Source organism: Equus quagga, chromosome 7 (assembly GCF_021613505.1).
Source record: "Equus quagga isolate Etosha38 chromosome 7, UCLA_HA_Equagga_1.0, whole genome shotgun sequence".
Lineage (NCBI taxonomy): Eukaryota > Metazoa > Chordata > Mammalia > Perissodactyla > Equidae > Equus > Equus quagga.
In genome coordinates this window covers 34,273,978-34,295,864 of record NC_060273.1, presented here as the reverse complement: position 1 = coordinate 34,295,864, position 21,887 = coordinate 34,273,978, and the positions used below count along the sequence as shown (strand labels likewise).

At 47.1% G+C, this 21,887-nt stretch overlaps 1 protein-coding gene across 4 annotated transcripts in view; it reads left to right on the top strand.

The window, feature by feature from the left end:
• Window positions 1-21,885, top strand: part of USP42 (ubiquitin specific peptidase 42) — a 37,953-nt gene extending 16,068 nt beyond the window's left edge. Inside the window, exons 4-18 of one of the 4 annotated variants that reach the window (XM_046667414.1) lie at window positions 2,611-2,721; window positions 4,366-4,468; window positions 5,388-5,455; window positions 6,188-6,258; window positions 7,147-7,229; window positions 8,274-8,385; window positions 9,237-9,377; window positions 9,567-9,667; window positions 11,001-11,154; window positions 12,594-13,310; window positions 13,438-13,532; window positions 15,419-16,912; window positions 17,939-18,240; window positions 19,897-19,940; window positions 20,890-21,885. In XM_046667414.1, the coding sequence (XP_046523370.1) occupies window positions 2,611-2,721; window positions 4,366-4,468; window positions 5,388-5,455; window positions 6,188-6,258; window positions 7,147-7,229; window positions 8,274-8,385; window positions 9,237-9,377; window positions 9,567-9,667; window positions 11,001-11,154; window positions 12,594-13,310; window positions 13,438-13,532; window positions 15,419-16,912; window positions 17,939-18,240; window positions 19,897-19,904 (3,560 nt within the window). In that variant the 3' untranslated portion in view covers window positions 19,905-19,940; window positions 20,890-21,885. Of the gene's footprint in view, window positions 1-2,610; window positions 2,722-4,365; window positions 4,469-5,387; window positions 5,456-6,187; window positions 6,259-7,146; window positions 7,230-8,273; window positions 8,386-9,236; window positions 9,378-9,566; window positions 9,668-11,000; window positions 11,155-12,593; window positions 13,311-13,437; window positions 13,533-15,418; window positions 16,913-17,938 lie in introns of all 4 variants that reach the window. The other 3 variants (XR_006889438.1, XM_046667413.1, XM_046667412.1) reach the window with 3 other exon arrangements.
• The last annotated feature ends 2 nt before the right edge of the window (window positions 21,886-21,887 follow it).

Below are 21,887 nucleotides of genomic sequence, written 5' to 3'. Positions count from 1 at the left end.
TTGTATTTTGTTTTCTGTTCTCTGTTTTTCATTTCTATTTTCTTATCCCTGCCTTCCTGTGGGGTACTTGAATATTTTTGAGAATTGTATTTTGATTTATTTATAATGTTTTTGAGTGTATCTCTTTATTTAGTGTTTTTAGTGGTTGCTCTAGGTTTTCATTCCATATACATAACTCCTTGCAGTCTACTGGTGCTGTCATTTTACCAGTTCAAGGGAGGTGTAGAAACCTTACCTCCTACCTCCCTTTACTCTCCCCTAGTTACCATGTAATTAAATAGTTCCTCTACATACATTTTGAACCACATCAGACATTGTTAAAATTTTTATTCCAAGTATCACATAATTTAGAAAAATCAAGAGAAGGAAAGCCTATTGTATTTGCCTGTATTTTTGATTGCCATGTATTTTTCTTCCTCCTTGGTGTCCCAGGGTTCTTTTTTTTAAAAAAATCATTTCCTTTTTGTTTAGAGAGCTTCTTTAGTAATTCTTTTGGGGTAAGTCTACTGGTGACAAATTCTCTTAGTTTTGCTTCATCTGCGAATGTCTTGATTTTGCCTTCATTCCTGAGGGATATTTTCATTGGGTATAGGATTCTGGGTTGACAGTCCTTTTTCTTTCAGCACTTAAAAATTATTGTGCTGCTTCCTCTGACCTCCATGATTTTTGATGTGAAATCCACTGTCATTCAAATTGTTTTTCTCCTATAGGTAAGGTGTTGTTTTTCTTTCGCTGCTTTCGAGATTTTGTTCTGTGTCTTTAGTTTTCAGAAGTTTTCTTTGTTTTTTTCCCGTTTGGGGTTTGCTCAGGTTCTTGAATCTATAGAATTTTATCTTCTGCCAAATTTGGGAAAATTTCAGCCTTTATTCCCTGTAATACTTTTTCGGCCCAGCCCTCTCCCTCCTCTCCTTCTGGCACTCTGTTGACATGTGTGTTAGGTCTTTTGTTAGAGTCCCACAGGCCCCTGAGGCTCTGTTCATTTTTCCCCCCAGTCTGTTTTCTCTCTGTTGTTCAGAGTAGGTAATTTCTCTTGCTCTGTCTTCATGTTCACTGATTCTTTCCTCTTTCATCTCCATTCTTCTGTTTAGGTCACCCACTTTGCTTATTTCGATTATTGTATTTTTCATTTCTAAAATTTCCATTTTGTTCTTTATATCTTTGTTGAATCTTTCTACATTTTTCATTTGTTTCTAGTGTGTTCATAACTACCTGTTGAGGCATTTTTATCATGGCTGCATTAAAACCTTTGTTAGGTAGTTCTAACATCTCTGTCATCTCAGTGTTGACATCTATTCATTGTCTTTTTTCACTCCGTTTGAGAAATTCTTTGTTCTTGGTATGATGAGTGATAGTTGAAATCTGGGCATTTTTGTGCTATGTTAGAACACACTGGATCTTATCTGATGTCTGTTCTAGCTGACTTTCTCTGATACCACTCTGGCAAAGGAAGTAATATTAGGTGGAGGTAGAAGTCCAGCTTTCTTACTTGGTCTCTGTTGACACTCAAGGTTGGGTCTCCTTGTTCCTGCTGGATGGGCTTGGGAGTTCCTGCTCCTCGCATAGTTTCCCACTGACATGCAGTGGGAGTGGCTTTTGACCACTGGGTGGTAGTGAAAGTCCTGATTCTGACATTCCCCCAGTGGGGAGTTTGGAGGGGCGCCTCTCTACTGCTGGGTGGCAGTGGAAGTCCAGGCCCCTTGCTTGATCGTCACTGACACCGTGGGATGGGTGGTGCGATTTGTTATCACCCAGTGTGGATGAGGTTCCAGCTCCTGGTTCATCTTCCCTAATACTACTCCAGTGAGTGGGTTGGGATGCCTCTTTACAGCCTGGCCAGTGGAAGTCTAGGTTCCTCACTTGGCCTTTCCTGGCACAGGTAGGAGTGGGGCCAGAGTTTTTCTGTGGAGTTTGGCTGGAGTAGAGTGATTATTGTCTGAAGTTTTCTGTCTTGCTAGGCTTCCCTTTTCCCAGTCCTTTGAGCAGGCCTTCCTTGGGGCTTTGTCCTCTCCATTTGTTGGTGTTTCTAAGTTACTGGCTTCTCCGGCTCCAAGTCTGGAATATATGAGGCACAAAAAAACCCCAGGGAACTCGCCACACTGTCATTCCTTGGGTTCTGAAGTTGCTCGCTTGTCTTTTGCTGTCTTTCCAAGCTTTCTTACCTTTGTCTCATATACAGCGTGCAGAGGTTTTTGTTGTACTCAGCCAGAGGAACAGGGAAAAGTACCTTTACTTTGTCTTCCCAGAAGTGGAATCTCCTTTTTCATGGGGTAGAGAATCCTGTGTTGACATTTTTAATACTTGAAAGATGTTACTCCACTGTCCTCTGTCTTGTGTTGTTTCTGACAAGGTCTCTTGTCAGTTTTACCTTTGTTCCTATGTACATAATGTTTTTATCATTGTTCTAAGCAATCAGACTGAGCGGTCCTTTGTGTAATTTTCTTTATGTTTCTTCTGTTTGGGGTTTGTTGAGATTCTTAAATCTGTAAATTTACTGTTTCAAATTTGCATAACTTTGAGTCATTTAAAAAAACTTCTGTTTATAACATCCCTTGATGTGTATATAGAGTCATATTTTGCTAATTTGGAGGATTATCATCTGTTATCTTTCAGGTCATGCAGAAGGATTTTGTATGATGTGTACAATGCAAGCACATATCACCCAGGCACTCAGTAATCCTGGGGATGTTATTAAACCGATGTTTGTCATTAATGAGATGCGGCGTAAGTATCATCTACAGTAGTTTACATTAGTATTTACTAGCTAGTTGGTCTTATTACCCTAACTGGTAAAAATGAGTCCCTGTGTATGACAAAAAACAAACATTTTATCATACACGGATATGTCTTTAATTAATAACAAATTTTAGTGAAACATTTACTATGTAAACACACTCGAAACCTTAAAGCAAAAGATGACAATATAATGCAGACAGTATTCAGTTTAATATAAGCAAATTTAAAATTTTTTAAAAACTCAGTTAATAAAAGCATTAAGTTTTACAATGATTTTTCCTCCCTAGATATTTGGATTTCTCTGCTGAATAATACTTCCTCTAATATTGTTCCACAGGTTTAAGTAGTTTTCAATTAATTTTAATTCAGTGAATGAATATTACATTATACATAGTGAGAGGAATTATCAAAATAAAGTTAATTATACTCTTAAAGAAAAATTCATACTCATAACAGCAAATTCGTGGATAAATTTCACTTTTACTATTTAAATTCTAAATGATTTTAAAATTTTCTTTTGCATTGGAATGATCCTGATAGTTTACATGAAATTTTTTATACACTTTGTGTGTTTTTTGCAATAAGCTTTTACATCATCTCAGTTGACTGACTTGGAGTAAAAAATGCATGCAAATAAAAAAACCCTGACTCTTAATCTGGTATCTAGCTGGGTAATTATAGGGGTAGATAATTATACAGTGACAATGTATAATCCTTTTGCCTAAAAAGCTGCTGAAGATTAAAAGGTGTTATATTGGCCCCTTGGCGCTATTAACAGACCAGAGGAGACAATGCAAAAATTTTTTAAACATTGTCGGATCCTGGCAAAATTTTAGCCAACAGTGATTTTGTTTGTTTATATATGCATGGCAGGCGTGATTAGTATTTTTAAAGCTACTCTTTAAGAAAATGTCATTGCTCTATGTTTGTGTATACATAATCCACAAACATGCACACAAACACACACACATATACATACATATGTAGTTGAATCTTGAAATTGCCATTTTTGTAGGTCAGAACTGGTGAAATATTGGCAATATCATATGATTCAAGCTAATGTATATTTGTATAGTTCATACACAAAATTCTATATATAATGTTTTATCATGATATTATTTGTACTTTTGTGTCGTTTTTATTATTATATAATTTTGTATTGCAACTGTGTAGTCAATTAGAAACAGGACTGAAATGTTGCTGTGCAACTGACTGTGTAACATGTTCTGTGGGTTATTGGGATGGAATTTACATAGGTTCAGACATTTATGTTTTGCATGGCTTCTCTTAGGGAGATCTGGCACCAAATTTAAGATGTGTGCACTACCATAAGATTGTCAACAAATTTCTGAGACAATACAGCCAAAGTGAATTTATTCAAGTATAATTTTATGAACTTGCTGAAGACGGTTGAGTCTCTGGGCTCTCAGAAACTCTAGCCAAGATGGGCTTTTCATGGTCTAAAGGGCATGATCCTAGCTGCTCTCAGGGTGGGGTTAGTGCTGTTTCCTCATAAAATAATTATCAAAAGTTTTCTAACCAACATACTGTCGTAAGATACAACTTTTGGAGGGTACAGCCTGGGCATATCATATGTGATGATAAACCTTTGTTCTTCCTTAAACTTTCTAGGAATAGCTAGGCACTTCCGCTTTGGAAACCAAGAAGATGCCCATGAATTTCTTCAATACACTGTTGATGCTATGCAAAAAGCCTGCTTGAACGGCAGCAATAAGTGAGTACAATACGACAGAGCATCGCTCACTTCTCCCCCTGCGTTGCCGGCTCGCCAGAATTCAGTTCTGCCTTTTACGATGAATGTAGCAGACGCTGTGTTTGCGTCAGCTCTTCGCTTTGTACTGCGTCTTCCTCAAGTGATTTGCATTATTTTAAAATGGTTCACATTCTAAAAGGTGCGCTTACTATAACAATTTGGATTTTATTATAGATGATTATAGATGTCAGGAAATGAATATTGGTCTTGCCATTATTAATTGCTGAGTATCAGCATCCCTCTGCAGATCTAAAACTAATGACTTCCCCTTTCTAGTTGTGCCTGACATTTTCTCTGTTGACCTCCAGCCCCTGAAATCTGTATTTGTTCCCTGCGTCTTTCTCCCTCTGGTCAGTTACCAATTCCTGCAGTTTCTTCCTTAAAATCTAAGCGCAGACTCAAGAGGAAGATTGGAGAAGCAGTTAGATAGCAAGTCCTGCCCCACCTGCTGTTGCCTGAACACGCCTGGTAAATCTGTCCTATTCACACGGCTGCCAGCGCTGCCTGGCCAGGCGTCCGTCGGTCTGTGTGACGCTCGACGGCAGAACAGAGGAGAACACGGCACGCTGTCACCAGCCAGTCCTCACACTGTCACAGTCCTGCTCAGGGCGTCTTCCTCTTGCTGCTTGCTTCAGGGCCCAATTCCTGCCTTCATTTCAGAGTCCCTTCCTAGTATTATCCTCCCTCCCCCGACCCTCACTGTGGTCTGCTCCGGCAAGACTTTTCTCTGGCTGCCATGTATACTGATGTATTTTTATTTTGTGGCTCTCCTGTTTGAATTCTCATTCTTTTATAGATGTACGTGCTTTGAAAATCTGATCGTAGTGTTGGTACTTTTTGTAGAACTCTTCTCTCATATTACTCTTCGACTGTTTTTCAGATTAGATAGACACACCCAGGCCACCACACTCGTTTGTCAGATATTTGGAGGATACCTAAGATCTAGAGGTAAACTTTTGTTTAAAAGTTGATAAAGTGATGCCTGCATGTGGTTTAGGAAGGGCAAACAGTAGGAAAGAGTTAATAACGCAGACTGGGTCTCCCTTCCAGCCCAGGCCCCATCCCTCTTCCCCAACGGCAGCCCCCCGCCCACTTGTAGTCTATCCTTCCAGTGGTGTCCTGTGCACAGGCAGACTGGGAACACACTAGGTACACCCCTTTCATTTCTGTTAGTGTTCGAAACCCTTTCACAGTTCAGCACATGTAGGGCTGACAGTCTTTCACACTTGCAGTGGTAGGCCATTTATTTTACTTCCCTATCAGTGGATATTTAGGTTGTTTCTAATTTTTTTGTTGTTGTTACCATCATTGCTTCATTGAACATCCTTGTACACATGCCTTTATGTCCATATAGAAGTGTATATATGTAGGATAAACTCTTAGTATTAGAATTCTTGCATCAAAGGGTGTGTGTATTTTAAATTTTGGTACTGCCATATTGTCCTTCCAAAAGCTTATACCAGTTCACCTTACAGCCAACAGTGTGTGTGGGCCAAATTCATGACACTTTGACTCACGCTGTGTAGTATTAAGATTTTTTGCCCAATCTAAGAGGAGGAAAATGTACCTTGTTTTAATTTATTATTTTAAAATAGTATTTTTGTGTTCTGTCATTTCAGTGATTGGTGTTGCCACAATGATTACACTTTGCTCATGCTTTGCATTTTGTTTTTATTTCAGTCAAATGTTTAAATTGCAAAGGTGTCTCAGATACTTTTGATCCATATCTTGATATAACATTGGAGATAAAGGTAAACTTCATCATTGTTGTGGTAGTTAAGTTGAAAAAAATCAGTCATACTTTACATAACTTTATGTATTTATAGTTCATTTATAATGTAGACTACACTTGTTAGAGAATATGAATTGAAAATTTCATATGCTAAGACTTTATTTAGAGGTGACTGTTTAAGCTTTGCAATAGGCATCACTCAATCTTTTTTATTACCCTTTGACTTTTCATTAATACATCTTAATAAAACCAGATTCTAATGCCAATATTAGCCAAATTTAGATGGGGATTATTCTATAGAAAATGTTTTGCTTCTTGCATTTTCCAAACTCCTATTTTTTGTTGTTCTTAAGCTTTTCTTTTTCTGATTACAAGTGTAATACATGCTTGTGATGAAGCTGAGAAACATTGCAGATATGTATAAGATCCCTTTCCACCGAATGAATTCTCGTGAACTCTGACATAAACTGTTCCAGAACACATTATTTGCTGTTTATAAAAATGGGATTACACCTCATGTCTGTTTGGCCACTTGCTATTTTCACTGAAGTCTCCTTGAGGCCCTCTGGGGGCTCTGGCAGTGCTGTGGCGGTCCAGTGAGTGGATATACCACAGTGTACAGGCCTGACTCCTGGCTGGTAGATAATTTGGTTTGTTTCCAGTTTTATGCTATTTTTAAATCATGCTGCAGCAAGCAACCTTGACATGTTTTTGTTGACTTTAACTTGCTCGTTTTTCCACGGGAGGGGAAACGACTTGGTGTGTACATGTATAAAAGTGGACATCATAATCAAAGAAAAGTTTCTTTTTACGTAAAAGTTCACATTGGCTTTTATACTTTTGAAGCTTCTTTTCTCTGGCAGTGGCAATGAGTGTTAATGTGGCATTGATGCTGTTCTCTTCGCAGGCTGCTCAGAGTGTTAACAAGGCCTTGGAGCAGTTTGTGAAGCCGGAACAGCTTGACGGCGAGAACTCATACAAGTGCAGCAAGTACGCTGGAGGGTGCCGGTGCTGCGGGGGGGAGGCCGGGCGGCTTGGGCTGAGGAAGTGCAGTGGTCTCAATAGCCCTTCCAGACTCCCTTCAGCTTCCATTAGCACCTAGGGAGGCCCTGGGCCTCTAGTTTCCAAGGGCCAGAGCACGCGTGTCTCAATGTTTACGCTCTCTAGAGACGTGCATCTCTGCCCTTGGGCGGCACGTGCCTGGTTACTGGGAAGGTCTGGCGGTAAGGGAGGTAGGATTACCCGCCGCCACCCGTTAGTGCTGCCGCGTGGGAAGGCGCGGCTTGGGATGACCTGTGTGTGTCGAGCAGCGTTTTCACTGACTCTCCTGTTATAAAAGGGTTGGGCTGGAGTGGGGAGTCACTTTCTTCCAGAGTAGTTAAGGATCTTTCTTGTGGTGGTTTCCCAGGATTTGGGGTAGTGTATGCTAGAAACCTCTACTTTTGGTTATTCATTAATATCTTTCCCCAAGAAATCAAGAGAGCCTTTTTAAGAAAGCACTATTTCGTAGGCTGTAAGTAGGTTTCCATGTTATAGTCAGATAACATAGATGTAATCATGACTAACGAATATGCATGTTGCGGGGAGGGAGGCTCCCTGCTTCCCAGGACCACAGGGATCTCTCCTTTGTTTTAACTCCATGGACATTTCTGACCTTTACTTTTCCTCCTTTTGTATCTGGTTGGGGCTTTGTTTTCACAGAATTATTGCAGCCTGAAAATGTAGCAATTTTTAAGTTTGTTTTGAATCAAGAGAAACTTGTTATTAATCTAGTTTTAAAATTATCAGTGCCCTTTGTTACTTGACATCTCAGAATTGTCCTATCTTCCTTTTTTCTTTCATACTAATTAAGCAACTTCCCCCTGTATTTTAAATTTTAATATTTTCACTCTTGGTTAAAAGAGGTGGTGTTTCTCATCTAGTATCCTTCTTTTGGAAACTTAGAGTGTTTCAGAGAAATAACAAGGGAAAGACTAAAAAGCAAAAAACGACAAACTAATCTTCTTAATTCTTTGTTTCTGTTTTTTTTTCAAGGTGTAAAAAGATGGTTCCAGCCTCAAAGAGGTTCACTATACATAGATCCTCCAATGTTCTTACACTTTCTCTGAAACGCTTTGCAAATTTTACTGGTGGAAAAATTGCTAAGGTATGTAGATGATATTATTAATAACCTTTTATGTTGAGCCTTTCAAGGCTTAAGTGTCAGTAGCTATTAAGGGTTATAAACGACGTAATTGAACAATTTTGTTACCTGATTTTCTGAGTTCTTCCAGCACTTGTAATGGAAAAAAATGTCGAAGAATTGCGGAAGGAGTTTTGTGTGTGTTTGAGTGACGTGGTTTTTTCTCTGTCTGTTAGCTGGTTAGACCTGATGATGATGACGTTGGTGACTATCATCTGCATTTGTGCTTCACAGTCAGTGAAGGTACCGCGTGGGTACAGGGAGAGCTAGTGTCGTTTGAAATCCAGAGAGGACTTCCCTGCTCGCTCTTGCCATTCTTTCATCCAAGTTCATTTTTCGTTTGCTCAGGTGTTTTCTGATTGGCAGTACACTGAATTTTCCCATCTTCTCCCCACTTTCTGAAGATTGAAAGTGGTCAGAAATTCAGTAGCATGCAAGAGAAATAAACAGTCCTCTCCTAAATTATTAAAAATAAAAATAAGTGATGACTAAAGTCCAGAGATGTCATTCTGTTACTATCTCCTTTGATAGATTTGAAGAATTCACTTAATGTGGATCCTTATTTGCTTAAAGGAAATAAAGAACACAGTGGGACTGCTTTAAATACACTTAGATTCCGGTGTGCTCCAGGTTGATCGTGTCTTTTGAAATGTGGTTCAGCATGTTAGGTTTTTGCTAGAACATCATACGGTAGTGTTCTGCGGTTCTCCTCCGAGGGGTCTCCTGCCCTACCTGCATCTAAATAACCCACACCTGAATGTGTGGAACGATCTGTGCTTTCAGAAATGATGTTTCCTCTCTCCGTTTCTGTTTAGGATGTGAAATACCCTGAGTATCTTGATATTCGACCATACATGTCTCAACCAAATGGAGAACCAATTATTTATGTTTTGTATGCAGTGCTGGTACACACTGGTTTTAATTGCCATGCTGGCCATTACTTCTGCTACATAAAAGTAAGTTGTGCACGTTTGCTCGTGACTGTATTTACAGTGCACTGTAAGGCAGCACCGGCATCCTTGGGAGGAAGGGTGGGGCCTTTACAGTTGACATGTGGGAGTCCATCTTCCTTACGTTTTCCTTGATTGGTGTTCCCTATTTACCCAATTACATCTAATCTCTCTTTTATTGGCTCTCTTTTGCAGGCTAGCAATGGCCTCTGGTATCAAATGAATGACTCCATCGTATCTACCAGTGACATTAGATCGGTACTCAGTCAACAAGCTTATGTTCTCTTTTATATCAGGTATTGTCAGGAAAACAAATTTTCACATTTTCTGTAACATCATTTCTTGTCATCTCATCAACATATTTAAATTCAATATTCATTTTTGGTTTTTTGGTTGGTTTTTTTTTTTTTTGAGGAAGATTAGCCCTGAGCTAACATCTGCCACCAATCCTCCTCTTTTTGCTGAGGAAGACTGGCCCTGAGCTAACATCTGTGCCCATCTTCCTCTACTTTGTATGTGGGACACCCATCACAGCATGGCGTGCCAAGCAGTGCCATGTCTGCACCCAGGATTGGAACCAGCGAACCCCGGGCCGCCGAAGTGGAACGTATGCGCACTTAACTGCTGTGCCGGCCCCTTCTGATTTTTTTTTTAAACAGCAGCTTAATGGCGCTGGGAGAGTAAGGAAGGTCGTTTTTGAGTCTGGATTATGAGTGTGCTTTAGCTCCTAGCTCTTTGGCAGATTAACAATGAAACATGCAGAGGAAGGGAAAGCTGATAGCCAAGGAGGGTAGGCTTCTGCTGCTTCAGCAAATGGGGTGGGCCTGGGGGCCAGGGAGGCAGTGGGTGGAGGCCTCAGGAAGGGGACTCTGAGTACCTGGGTGCCGTCACCTCACAACCTCACTGAGCACGGGCAGCCAGCCACCTGCCTGGGCCAGCACCAGCACCCCTGCTCATTTCTCTCCTGTTGCTGCTGCATACTCTGACTCAAGAATCCCATTTCTGGAAATGTATGGCCTTGGGAAAAATCTGATGGGTGCTCCAAGGTTCTCCTTTGTAGTAGCTGAAAATTAAAGAACATCCTAAAATTTCTAGCAGAATGATCATATAAAGTGTGGCATATCCGTATGTTGAAATATTATCCAGCTGTTCAAAGTGATTTTTATGAAGCTTTTTTTAAATGAGAAAGTGTTCAGTATATATGGAAGAAAAGCAGTTTGAAATTTTAACACACTGGTATTGAGAAAATCAGTACAAGCTAAAGCCTGAAGGGTAAGCCACTAAATCTGAGTGGTAGATGCCTCTAAGGGTGGGATGAGGCCCAGGAGTTTTTTTTCCTAACTTTTCTGGATATTATAGATCTTCTATAATAGTATGCATTTATAATTAGAAAAATATAAACAAACAGAAAAGAAAAAAATATTCAGATAGTGGCCTCTTCAGAATACACAGTTCAAAGTACCATTTGCCCGTTTACCCTTGTTATCTGAGCATCCGACATGGCCTAAAGGGAATCCTGTGTGTAGCTCTGTACACTGCAGCATGTCAGTCTGTCAGAGGGCTTATAAGTGGGTCTCTTCTAAGGATGCGTCCTTTGTAACCCTAAGTAATATCACTCTTTCTCCCCAGGTCCCATGATGTGAAAAATGGAGGTGAACTTACTCATTCCACCCACAGCCCCGGCCAGTCCTCTCCCCGACCAGTAATCACTCAGCGGGTCGTCAACAACAAACAGGCCGCACCAGGGTTTATCGGACCACAGCTTCCTTCTCACATGATAAAGGTAACGTTCTGTAGGCGGGATATCACCTTGATGTTAATTTTTTCAAATGTGTCGTTCAAACCCTCTAGCTAACATTGCAATAGTTGTCATGTCCTCATATACAACTGAATTTGTCAAAAAAGTTTATTCAGGTCATTAATTATAAAATGCTTCAAATATACAGGAAATCTCAGAGTATGGATATAGTGATCAAGAAGAAAGTCTGGGTATAAGTATATTTACATGCTAGAGATTTTAGCTCCCGCTTTGGACTCCACTCACTTAATGGAGTAAATATTTGGGGATTCTTGATTAATGCTAGACTCTAGGAAAGTGACCCTTTCACAAAAGAACGCTTTAATGATGTCCGTTTAGCCCTTTCAGGAGGGTGGCCTTTTCTCTCTGCCATTGGCTCAGTCTGTCACACTCCCGATGGCCTCTCAGCGAGAACTGACGGTGTGCCTGGATCTTCCTAGAGTGGAGGCCTAATTCTTGCTAGAAGTACCAGTTGAGATCGTAGACTGCCTGTCTACATGTAGGAGTCATCCCTGTCGTCTGTGCTTAGTGTCTTCACAGCTTGCAGTTTAATTTGTTTGGGATCAGTGAACAAATTGTCCGGTTATATGCTGTTTCTTATGGACGTCGGACAGAGTTTGGATTGTAGCGGGAGTCACAAAATAAAGTGCCTTTGGGAGCGGGCCGTGCCTTGGGCTCCCGTGTGGAGCTCTTCTTACAGTGCCATCAGGACACTGGCTGACTGGAGAGGACGTGCCCTCTTTTGGGGGTGCTGCTGTGGATTTTCCAGGAGCCTTTTTTTTTTTTTCCGTGAAACTTTCCAATGTTAAGATGGCAGCTAATTCAGATATTTAAGAAAACATCACAAAAGCCAAACAGAATTCACCCATGAACCAGATTTGTCCCATGGCCACCGGTTTGCAGCCTCTGGGGCACAGCAGCAGTAGCTGGAATCTGGAGCAGAATAATGGCCTGAGAGGATTCAGAGACATCCTGGGGGGAGGGGTAGCCTAGCGAGTGGTGTCTGAAGCAGCTCTTCTGTCCCCAGCTCCCTGGGCCAGTCGTAATTCCCTGCTGGCTGCTGCTTCCGTCTGCCTTAGAGCCGTGGGCTCCCAAGAAACCCAACCAAGGAGAGCATATGTGACTCCGTGCCCAAAGGGGCCTGTTCGTTTCTGTCAGATTGGAGCAGAAGATGGGGGCCTGGGGGTTGTTCTCTGACAAAAACAGTTGTCCCTATTTATTGATTAATTTCCAGAGAACCATGACCTATGAAAGGTTTACGGTGGGCAGGAGCGGATGAGAGGAGGGGTGTTTCTAGATGTGTGCAACTTGTTACTCATAAAAAGAAAAAGATGACCAAAATGGGAAGGGCCCACAGCCAGAATGGACTCTGTGTCTGGGACTGTTTCTGGAACTCTCACCCGATGTGGTCTTCTTCCTTCCAGAACCCACCTCACTTAAATGGGACCGGACCATTGAAGGAGACGCCGAGCAGTTCCATGTCGAGTGCTAACGGAAATTCCAGCGTCAGCAGGGCTGGTCCTGTTAATGCTTCGACTTCTGTTCAAAACTGGTCAGTTAACAGGCCCTCAGTTATTCCAGAACATCCCAAGAAACAAAAAATCACGATCAGTATTCACAACAAGTTGCCTGTTCGCCCAGGTCAGTCTCAGCCTAACCTTCACAGCGGTTCTTTGGAGAACCCAAACAAGCCTGTGCCCTCCTCTCCCATCACCGCTTCTCCCGCAGTGCAGTCTACCTCCAGTGCGCCCGCCGCGCCGGCCTCCAGCAAAGTAGCGAAGCAGATGACCCCGGCTGAGTCCTGCGCCACGCCGGTGATGAACGGCAAGTCCAAGCTGAACTCAAGCGTCCTGGTCCCCTATGGTGCCGAGTCATCTGAGGAGTCGGACGAGGAGGCCAAGGGCCTCAGCAAGGAGAACGGTCTGGGTACGACCGAGAGCTCGCCCTCTTCTGCTCAGGGTGCCGAAGACGACGAGGCCTCTCAGCACGAACTTCTAGAACCTGCTGCTCTAAATGGTGCTAATAGTACAGACGGCGACCTGAAAGAGAACGGTCTGTCATTTGATGGTGCCAGTTGCCAAGTCCAGCCTGCTCTACACTCGGAAAATCCCTTTTCTAAGGCAAACGGTCTACCTGGAAAGGTGGGTGGGGGCCAGGGGCGGGGAGCGCAGGCTGTGCCTCGACTCTCAGTTACGGCAGTTCACCTGGCTAGGTTTAGGGGCACCGAGTGGCCACTAGAGTTGAAATATCTTCATTTTTTTGTTGTAGTTGATGCCTGCTCCTTTGCCACCTCTCCCAGAAGACAAAATCTTAGAGACCTTCAAACTTAGCAACAAAACGAAAGGCTCGGCAGATGGAATGAGGTAAAATAATACATTAGAGCAAATGGAAGCACATGGCGGAAAGCCACAGTAGTGCCTGTGGATGTGTCACTGTTTTTGCTCTGCAGAAGTGTTACAGTGAACCTTCTGAATCCTGGAATGTTTGAATAATGATCAATAGAATTTGTTAATTTGCCTTTTAGAAAAGTAAAGAAAAAATTTATCAGAGGCTGATAGTCCATGAAAACTGGGTACCTGAACCTGGCACTTTCTTCTCCACAGCCTCGTGTCTCTGGGAAGGGAGCTTAACACACCTCTGAACTTGACACCTGGCTCTGTCTCATTTAATCCCCCTAATGACAAATGTATGATGATGTATGAAGGCTAGACGGCAGGGGTTCTCCACTCTATCAAGCACCAAATATTTTGCTATGCCGCCTCTAGAATTCTGAAATCAAATTCACAGATAAAACAATCTGCCTCCACACCTAATTTAAAAAAAAAAAAGAAATCAGTATGTTGACCTAACTGGGATGTAGTGGGAATAACAGGAAAGGAACTTGTACACTCAGTGGTAGTTCAGTCTGTAGACAGCCAGGCGAGACCCCACTGCCGTGGGACGCCGTGACACCGCGGGGCCTCGCGGCTGTGCACAGGGCTGCCGCGGAAATGACAGTTTAGACTGTGGCCTGATGTCAGGAGCTGTGTACCAGGCACAGATTCGCCATCAGGGATGTGACGTCCTCGTAGTGGGTGACTTCTGGTGAAGTTCTGACCAACTCTGGATTTACACGGTCGTGTTCCTGGAAAAATCTAGTGTCCATGAAAACGGCCAATAATATAACCAGGGTTTCAGCCCCTCAAGACATGGATGTGGGACACTTGGGTGTTATGTGGGACTTCCTGCCTTGCCCCCTGCCCACTAGTGCTCCCCATCGTGACAACCCAGAAATGCAGCCCCCATTGCAGAATGGCCCCCGGCGGTGGGCGTGCCCTCGCCGAGAACCTCTGTTAGGAAGGCTTAATTATTAAAACGGAACGGAGCCGTCTGGTAGGCGGAGAACACTCACTGCCCGCTTACCTTAAAGGTGGACCAGCTTGAAGACGTAGTCGCTTGCACGAGGCCTTTCCTTTTGTTTCTTTCCTAGTCCAGCTCAGTTTCTCCTCAAATGTGGCGTGTGAGGGTTCTTACAGATGCTTGTGTAAACGAAGCCACGCCTCGTACCCAAGCGTGCTGCTCTGCGTGCTGACGGGAGACTCACTGCCGCGCTCTGGGCACCTCGTCTCTGTTGACTCGTCCTGGTTCTCTCTCCCAGATATTTTGCCACTAAAAAGTAGGGGCCACGCCAGGCTTTGTATTGTTTCCTGGCGACTTTCCTTAACCTTGGGAAAGCATCAAAAGCTCCACAGCAATCAGGGGCCGAGTTCATGTGCCACAGAAGGTTTTCCTGAAGCCTCTGGCTCCGCACCGGTACACGTGGTTCACAGAGCTGTTGGCTCTGTCTGGAGGCAGCTCCTCCCACTTGAGGCTCCGAGAGAAGCTCAGAGAAAAGGGACCCAGAGGAGGAGGAGGGGCCCCAAACATCGCTTGACTTTTTTAATAGCTCTTAAAAGAGTTATTAGGAAGAATTAGAAGTATATCTGAAAACAGGAGGCGCTAGCCCTGCAGAATTATCGTTGCTGCAAGATGGGCTAGAAGGTTGGCTGGATAGAAAATTTTATATTTTTATTTAATGAGGGAAAGAGAAAACTTGAAATTTCCAGAAATGATAAGCCCAGTATTGGGTTTCAACCAGATATATTAAAGGCGTAAAGTATTTAGTACAGGGATGCATTGAGGTGTTTGTCCCTGCAGGGCAGTGACGAAACCCCATAAGCAGTCAGGCAGATGACTGATCTGTGTGTTTCTTTGTTTTGCCGGGCCGCAGTCCAACCCGGACCGAGGAGAGCCCTGCCGAGAGTCCGGAAGCAGCCCCGGAGGCCGGCAGCCCCGCTCCTGACGCCCGGGACAAGCTGCAGACGCTCACGAGTCTCAGCAGCAAGCTGAAGAAGGCTCTGCTGCTCTCGGAGCCCGGCAGCAAACCCACCAAAGACGACGTCGCCGAGAGCGTCTCCGCGGAGCCCGCCGAGCCTCTGCCCAGCACCACCGTACTCTGTAACAGCAGCATGAGCGCCGCTGGGCACGATCAGCTCGCCGCACTCTGTGAGCCCGCGGATCTGACAAACGATCCGAGCAGGCCATCGCAGGCCGCAAAGGGGGCGTTACTGGAGAGTCCCCGGGACTCAGCAGCGATGGAGACGGTGGGGAGGCTGAGCCCGAGTCCCTCAGCGCGTGCTGAGGGTGACCGTGAGCATGAACTCTCATTGTGCAGCGGTTGCGACAAGTGCACGGCCATGGAGGACCCTTCCAAAAGCACAGGCGCGTCTGCAGAGGAGTCGCCCTCTCCTCAATTAGACAAGATCACAGAGGGTCCTCCCGAGGGGGGGCCTGAACACAGTAACAGTGAGAGAGGTGAAGAAAATAAGGTTGCGCAGAAAGTTCAGGATCATTCTCCAGTTAAGGAAAAAATCAGTACTCTTAGAAAAGTTGATCGAGGACATTATCGCAACCGAAGAGATCGCTCCTCCAGTGGAGAGCGTGCAAGGGAAAGTAGGAGCAAGACCGAGGACCATTATCACAAAAAACGGCACTCCTACGTGAGAGAGCGGGCTAAGCAGGAGCGCTACCGGCCGGAGCACTGCAACGGGAGCCAGCACCAGCCCTGTCACGGGGAGAGGGGCAGCCCCAGCGAGCACCGCTCCCTGGGCAGGTACGGCCACCACCACTCTCGAAATAGAGGCGGGTCAGACCAGGAATGGAGCAGGTACCACCACTCAGAAAGCGAACACTCCTGGGGCCGGGAGAAATACTACCCGGAGAAGATGAGGTGGGACAAGTGCAGGTATTACCACGACAGGTACGCCCCCTACGCGGCCAGGGAGGTGTGGGAGTGGAAGCCTTTCCACGGCGACCGCGAGTATGACAAGGCGGGTCAGTACGCCAGCCGGCCGCACAAGGACTACTCGAAAAGCAGGAAGGGCTATGAGTTGCTTGCTAAAGAAAAGGGCCGACACCACTTCAGCAGCCCCCGAGCAGGCCCGTCCCACGTCCTTCCTCTGTACCCCGAGAAGTACGCCCAGGAGAAGGTTGCACTTGTAGCTGAAGACAACACTTACCACCTCGCCGATCGGTTTCACGAACACGAAACTGTCAAGGCACGGAAGCGGAGATACGATAGTCTAGAAAATGCTGACAGTCACATAGGAAAGAAAGCCTGGAGGAGCTTACCACGGGACCCTTTAGAAGAACCTAAAGTGAAGAAGCACAAAAAATCAAAGAAGAAAAAGAAATCCAAAGACAAACACCGCGATCGAGATTCCAGGTGAGGGGTGGGCCGCGCGGCGGGCCGTGCGCCCGGGCGGCTCCGTGGGATTTCTCTCCCAACGCAGCTTAGTGGCCAGCAGAGGGCTGCGTCGCTTTTATATTAGTTTGATTTCTATTCTTCATCTCTCTGTGGGTTTTCAGGTTTCACTATTTTTAGATGCTCTGCTTTTAAGCTGTATCTTATTTCACAGTGTTGTAAAATGCCTAAAAACCTCATTCTTTAAAATGATATCCTGCCACTTTCGGTAATGCTTCGTGACATCTCGGGGTAAGTGTGCAGCATTCAGAAAATGCAAACATGGGAGTTGGCGTCAGTCGGTACTAATTATTTGTCTGACGTAGTTACATCTTCACGTCTGTTAACACTTCCTTCAAATTCACTGACTACCAGGTGGGCAGGAATGGGAGGCCACTGTCCTCTTGCTGTTCCACTGGGGAGCTGCGACACGTCACTTGTTGCCTTTGTCTATTTTTCTGTCTCCATTTCTCAATTTGAAATCTATTTAGGAAGTTTGTTTTTGTATTTTTAAAAAGTTAAATTGGTTGGCACTTGTCTTGCAAGTGACTTATCCGTGATGAGATGGAGGAGCACAGACAGAATTACTGCTCGTTTTGTTCTAGGCCTGGGACGTCGCTGGGGAAAGATTCGCAAAGCCCATAGGGAAGTAGACGGTGGTTACTTGGGAAAGAGAGAAGTCACTCCCCCCTCCTCTGTGCTTGAGACACCTGGCAGAAATGTTTGCTCCCTCTGCCCCTAGTTTCCAGGACCGTTAGCGAAATCCTCCCGCTGGCGTTTGGCCAGCCCCTCGCTCCGAGCGAAGCTGAGGGCAGTGGTGGGTGGGGTTGCCGGCGGGGAATTTACGAGCCCGGGATTAAAAAATCCTTAGAATGAAAACAGAGGACACGGTTTTCGTCGGGTCAGAGTTTTGGCTGGGCTCGCGTCAGGAGTGGCGGTGGCGGCTGTGACAGCCAAGGCGCCGGCCCCGGGTCGCGCGGAGGTGTGAGCTCTGCCGCTTCTTCGCAGGCACCAGCAGGACTCCGAGCTGTCGGGAGCGCACTCTGACGCCGACCTCCACAGGCACAGGAAGAAGAAGAAGAAGAGGAAGAGGCACTCCCGCAAGTGCGAGGATGCGCTCAGAGACTCAGGGCTGCGCCTGGCCAAGGCCGCCGCCTGCGAGACTGTCGCCCGCTTCCGGAGGGCGGCCGGCGGCTTCCCGCTCGCCGAGGGCCTGCCTCTGGAGGGCGCCGGGCCTTTCCGCGAGAACACGAAGGCCTTCCGCATGGAGAGCAGGGCCGACAGGTGTCGTCTGTCGGAGTGCGGCCAGGGTAAGAGGAGGTGCTCGGAACTAAGGACGCACAAACTCTGTCGGGAGGGGCGGCGCACGGGGGAAGAAGAGCCCGCGGTCCGAAGGGTGCGGAGCCCCGCGTGGTGGCCCTGCTCCCTGGCGTTTCCCGCGAGCCGGGCCCCAGAACTTCTGCGATCGCCCTCTGGGACTCAGGGCTGTGCTGTCTGAGTGTCTCCTGGAGGCCCAGAACTTTTGTTTTTAAGCCACTTTTGACGGAAATGTTTTTGCAGTCTGTCTGTCTCTAAATCCTTACCGCGCCCCGCCCCCCCCAGGCATGGCGAGTGTGACCCAGGGCCCAGTCGCCCTCCCTGCTCCCGGGGCACCTCAGGCAGCTGCTCACCTCTCCGGCGGGCTTCGGGGCCTCTGGCCCCGGGGAGAGCGCCTGGCCGAGGGTGGGGGGTCCCAGGCGGCCGAGGGCAGGGGTTGGCACCCTGCGCGGCGAGAGCGGCATTGGTCAGCGCTCAGGGAAGTCTGAGGCAGCGAATCACGGTTCACAGAGAGTTCAGCGGGACAGGCCGGCCACTCACTCGGTCGTCACACGGCCGGTTGCTCAGTCACACGGCCAGCAGCACCCGGCCCAGTGTGGCCCACGAGCTGAGACCATGTCGGCTGGCCTTTCGCCGGGAGAGTTTGCCAGCCCCTGCCCTGGACCCCCAAGGTGCCCTTTCGTGACTGCCCTGTCATCTTGGTTGCCCAGAGGCCTTTTGGTTCCCAACTCTGGGATTTGGGTGAGATGTCGTGTGTTACGGGGGCAGGCCCATCCCCTCCGGTGGCCCACAGCCCATGATTGTTGGTTGAAGAGGGGTCATCTCAGCTAGGTGGTCCCACAGAGCATCGGTGCTAGGAGGGCACCGGGTGACCTGAGGGATGGACTGTTCCCCCGCAGGGCAGTGCCGTGGGACGTGCTGCGGGCACTCCGTGAGGCAGGGTGCCTTCCCCAGTGGCGGTGACGCTGCAGCCGGGTGGCGCCGTTTCTTTAAGAAATTAATTCCGTGCATTTCAGATTGGCTTCCCCGAGCACTTCAGGAGTTTGGGGAAGGGCTTGGGAGGGAAAGGAGGTTGAGGGTGGACTCTGGTAGGTGGCACTTGTGGCCTAGACATGAGTCTCCAGGGGCTCAGTCAGGCTTCTTGTGGAGCAGTGGCCCTGTGTCCCTGTCCTTGGTCCGGGTGCACCCCGTGATGGTGTGCACCTGCGCTTCCGCCCGAGCGGGCTGAGCAGCCCGTGTGCCCGTCCCGTCCCGTCCTCCCCTAGAAGGGCCACCCGCTTGGCCTTCTGTGCGACTGGCTGCGGACAGGCCCCCCTGCCTGTCTGCCACGCGCCCTCCGGCCTCGTGCCGCGACCGCTCCCCTCTCCCCTGCTCCTGTTCTCGGCCCGCGGGTTGCGCTCCTCCTGGCAGACGCTGCTCTCTGACCCGCCTGCGGGCCGCGGCCTTCCGTGAGCCACGCCACCTCCTGCTTTCACTGGGACCCTGGAGAAGTAGCTACGTGACAGCGTGGCCTCCTCAGCCTCAGGTAGCAGGGATCTCGGGCGACAGTCAGCTGCCGGGCCGGTTGGGGGTGTGATCATTGGTGCGCACGGCGTAGGCGCCCGCTGTCGCAAACCACCGTGAAGTCTTTCCTGACCTTTGCTTTCTAGGTGATTGAAAACTTGGCCTCCAGACAAAAACTTCACCTGTTCTGGTAAGCTCCTCTCCTGTCTGTGTGTCTCGTGGGCGTCGTGGCCCTGGGGGATGCGGGTGGAGCTGCGCAAGCGGGGGCAGCAGACCCTCCGGCCTGGGTCCAGGCGCTGGAGCTGTGCTGAGTTCCGGCTGCGGCCTGGGGGCACCGGAACTGTGTCCCACCGCCCCCCCCCCAGCCCCGCCGTCCCCCACTGTAAGGGAAGGGGACAAGCGTAAGGCCCTGAGTCGGCAGGCCTTTGGTCCATGCCTGGAGAGCTGCAGCAGCCCTGTCCCTTGCCCCTGACCTACCCAGCTGCCCGAGAGGCCCCGGGACCCCCGCTCCTTCACTGCCTGGGCCGCGGCTTTGGGGACAGGGGTCAGCCGCCCCCGCCCGGCCGGCCCGGGGCACCGACCCCTGTGCAGACCTGGGAACCACCGAGGCGGGCGACCTCGCGCCCATTCACACAGGGACTTTGCTTTATCCGGATGCAGTTTGGGTGCTTTAAAGCAGATCAGAACCTGGGCGTCAAGTAACTTCCCGCTGGCATGTCACTCAGGGGCCCCGGGAGTCCGTAGTTCGTGCAGGGCGCCCTGCACCTGCCGAGGCGGAGGGGAAGCGAGCCATTTTGCTGCTGAAAGGGAACTTTGTCCAAATGTGGTACTTCTCGCAGCGAGGGGGACCGTGAATGAATGTCAGTGAGTCGTCTGCAGAGGACAGTGAGCATTAACTCCGAGCCTCAGGGCGCGCCCTCGGGAGGGCCAGGCCGGGAGCCGCTCCGCCCCGGCGCGAGCGGGCCGGGTGGGAAGGGTGGGCGGCCCGCGCCCAGCAGATGGCGCCCTCCGCGCGGGCCGCCGTCCTCGCAAAGAGCTCCCCGCGGCCCGGGGCCTCGACCAAGCCGTGCGTGCTCCCCGGAGGCCGCCGCGGGGCCACCCGCCGGCAGGCACTAACGCCGCCGCCTCCTGTCTTTCAGATTCGAGTGTCCAACAGAAGCCATCCCCAACCCAGCTTAAATTATAAAGAGAGAGGAGAACTCTGTCCAAATCTGCGTGGTGCTTTAGTAAATACTGTACAGATTTTACCATGAAGAACTTTTTTTTTAGTTTTTACCTTTTCTTAATTACCCTTCTTCCAAACGGATGAACACTTTCTACAACTGCTGACCATTGTACAATACGTTGTATATAGATCACATTGAAATAACGCCCTGGACTAGAACATCTCAATGCTGCTTAATCACAGACTCAGGTTGATCACCGTGTCCACGTAACGCTCCTCCGAGGCGGACAGCCGTGCGGCCACCGGGAGGCCGCGGGATCGCTAAGGACAGACGACAGTGTGCATACTTAATTTAAAGACTTATTTAAAGAGTCACGGGCTCTCAGCTAGACTTTTGAGAGCAGTGTGTTTTCTGTAATGTCTGATACTAGAAACTAATTTGCTTCATATTTTAGTTGTATTCAAGATTTGAAGATGTATTTTATAGACAAGTTCTGTTTTTGAACTTTGTGGAACTATTCCAATCAATTTACCAGTTATGATGAGTATTTACATTATGAATGTATAATCCAAACATTATTTGTAAAGCCTACAGTATGTTTTTATTACATAACACTTTTTTATACAGTGTCTCTTGTCTTGACTATGATATTGGAGTCTGAGTCGTCAGCTTGGTCCCTTAAAGTTTCTAGTTACAGACAGAATCATACTGTGATTTTATTTTTAATATGGATATGCTATCAAACTGTGATACACTTAGAATTCACTGGTCCTGCATCAGGAGACGGAGTGGGGAGACTGTGTTGGATACAGTTTGTATCTGAATGATCTGTATGCTTCATACAGTTGCTGTTGTTCAGAGATGTCTAAAGTTTGATCTTTGTTTTTTTAAAGATTAAAAAAGCACTTGCCCCACTGTAAATATACAGCATGTAAAATTTATATAGTATATAAATGGCAGCAAATTAAACA